The 2697-nt window shown below is 47.2% G+C and overlaps 1 protein-coding gene across 1 annotated transcript in view; it reads left to right on the forward strand.

Moving 5' to 3' along the window:
• Window positions 1–2697, forward strand: part of LOC102761162 (liver carboxylesterase 1-like) — a 27288-nt gene that overhangs the window by 15583 nt on the left and 9008 nt on the right. Inside the window, exon 6 of the mRNA XM_015570958.1 lies at window positions 786–890. Coding sequence (XP_015426444.1) covers window positions 786–890 — 105 coding nt within the window. The remainder of the gene's footprint in view (window positions 1–785; window positions 891–2697) is intronic.

Consider the following 2697-nt stretch of genomic DNA (forward strand, 5'->3'; position numbering starts at 1 on the left):
GGCGGTGGGGGGGGGGTCTGCTGATGAGCGCTCACTGGAGTCGGGGGTGGGAGCGGTTTAGTTGGCCTATGAGAGTGGTTTCCTGGTTCATGGCTCAGTGGAGGCAGCTGCCAGGCTGAAAGGGGCTGGCTGGTAGACAGGAGGGGAGGAAACGAAGAGGGCGAGAATTTCGAGGGTTTCCAGAACTCTTTCGTTCTAAACAGCAGAAGGAAAGGGGGGATTTATTGAGAGGAAACAGGTGGCAGAGATGGGGCAGATTCTGCTGTCACACAGGAACTAGAAATTGGCCAACGAAGGGAATTTAAGATTTCTTATTCTTCACAGCCCCTTCCCCCACGCTCCCCTTAATGTACCCTCTCCACGGCCGCCATGGAAGAGCCTGCTCTCTTCTCTCTGTGTCAACCTCTCCTCTGGCTGCACTGTGCGGGGTTCGCTAGATGGAGTCCAAAGGCTAGTAAGAGGATGAGCCGAGATTTGAAACCAGACAGTGGGATTCTGGACGCCATGCCCTGAAGCCCATTCCCAGCTACCCCTCTGCAGACATCCGGCTGTGAGAGCCTTTGGCCCATTTTAAGAGAAAGAAGGAAATGGCACAGAGGTGGCAGAATTGGCATGACTGAGGCCCAGGGCCCACACCTGCTGGTCCAGAGAGATATCTGCACACCTACCCCCCCACCCCCCACCCCTCGCCCGGTGCCTTTAGAAGTTGAGGTTGGGGTGGAACATCAACTGGTTGACAGGAGGGATATGGCTTTTGAATGCTGCTGTCCCTGTGATTTCTGCAGCGAATCGCTACCTTTGCCGGCTGTAAAACCACCACCTCGGCGGTCATGGTGCACTGCCTGCGCCAGAAGTCGGAGGAGGAGCTCCTGGAAACGTCGCTGAAGATGGTAGGTGCCTCCATTCATGTTCCACTCAGGCCTCCCCTCCCCCCTCCCGCCCTGGGAACTTGGCCTCAGGCTTTATCATCTCAGCTGCCTCCTTGTCCCAGAAATGCTGCCTGGGACAGGGTCTCCCCTCAGGATTAATGGCACCCCTCAACCTAAATGGGGAATTTCTTTTCTTCTCTTTTATTATGAAATACTTGAAATGTTAGCAAAGTCAAAAACTAACATAGTGATCAATCGTGTAATAATCCTCCAGCTTGGTCAAAATGTACTATGGCGCCATTCTTGTTTTCAGAGATATATTTTTAAAGAAATTAGACACTATTTACTCCTAGAGGTAACTACCATCCTGAATTTGGGGAAGGGGGATATCAAGAACAAAGATTTCAGAAAGGTTGTCAAAATGATTATTGGTTAATTTAGAAATGATCAGCTATGACCCAGTGGTGGCCCAAGGTTCTAGATTTTCTGAGACCCTGCCTCAGTTGTGATCCTAGGCTGATCATCCATCCATTCATCATCTTATTATGTCTATCCCTCCACAAATATATCCATTTCATTAATATCCTTTCCTCATCCAAATATCAATCTATCCATAACTTTCATTTATCTATTATCAATCATTCATGCATCATCCAGCCACTATATATCTTTACTTCACCATTCATCCCTCTAAAATCAATGATCCATTAATCATGTATATACTAGTTATCATCCTTTTATTCACTCAACCATCCAGTGCACCCATATTCCATGTATTGACCAAATCCATCCATTTACCCATCCATCACTCCATCCATCCATCACTCCATCCCTCCATCACTCCATTCATCATCCATCCATCCATCCATCCATCCATCCATCCATCTGCCAATGTGGTGGGAGCACAGAGAAGAGAATCATTCATTACAATCATTAGGGATAACTCACAGAGACGTTGACATTTGAGGACTGAAGCGGGGCTATGGCATGGGTCATTACAGGGAGACACCCAGAGAATACAGCATCTAGGGCCAATGGAAACTCTTCCCTTTTTTTTCAAAGATGGGGTGAGTGTGAGCCCAAAAGTAACCTGAGTCCCTGCACTTGCTGTTTGGACCCTATGGGCTTCCGGAGACATTCCTGGGCCCCCAAGGCAGGCCTCTCATGTGGAGCTCCACTTTGTGTCCATGGGTTGAACCCAGGGCAGCCTTAGGGCTTGGGTCCCGGTTTCTCAGACTCAATAAAGGTGACCAGTGTTTTGAAAGAATTAAAACTGGAAAGAGACATTTATTCCACGTGGCACAAGAGGACCCAGCTTGTAAGGTTCTAAGGGGAGGACTGGTCACTTAGGGAAAACTCAGAGAACCCATATTATTACCCTTCTGAGACTTTCTGGGATCATGTGGAAGTCTTTCCATGTGTATCCACTCTCCCAACACACACACACAGACACACACACACACACAAACGCGCGTGCACACACACACACACACACACACACACACACACACCATAAGCACCTGTTTGGTAAGATAGTCTTGAGTTGATGTGGCTGGTTCTCTTTCCTTTCTTCCCCCTGCTCCACCATGCATATATACTTTTAATTTTCTCTAAGTTTCCCCTTCCCTTCTAGACAATCACTGAATGTATTAAGAGTTACTTGTAGAATGCACTAGACATACAAAAAAGTATGGGAGAAGATAATATTTTGAGGACTACTGGTTCATCCCCTTTGAACTGGAAAATTGTTTAGATGACCTATGAGGCTTTTTTGTTTAAGTATCTCCAATCCTTGCTTCTCTCCCAAAGCTTGATGTACTATAGTTAA

The sequence above is a fragment of the Myotis davidii genome, unplaced genomic scaffold (assembly GCF_000327345.1).
Source record: "Myotis davidii unplaced genomic scaffold, ASM32734v1 scaffold3428, whole genome shotgun sequence".
In the NCBI taxonomy this organism is placed as follows: domain Eukaryota; kingdom Metazoa; phylum Chordata; class Mammalia; order Chiroptera; family Vespertilionidae; genus Myotis; species Myotis davidii.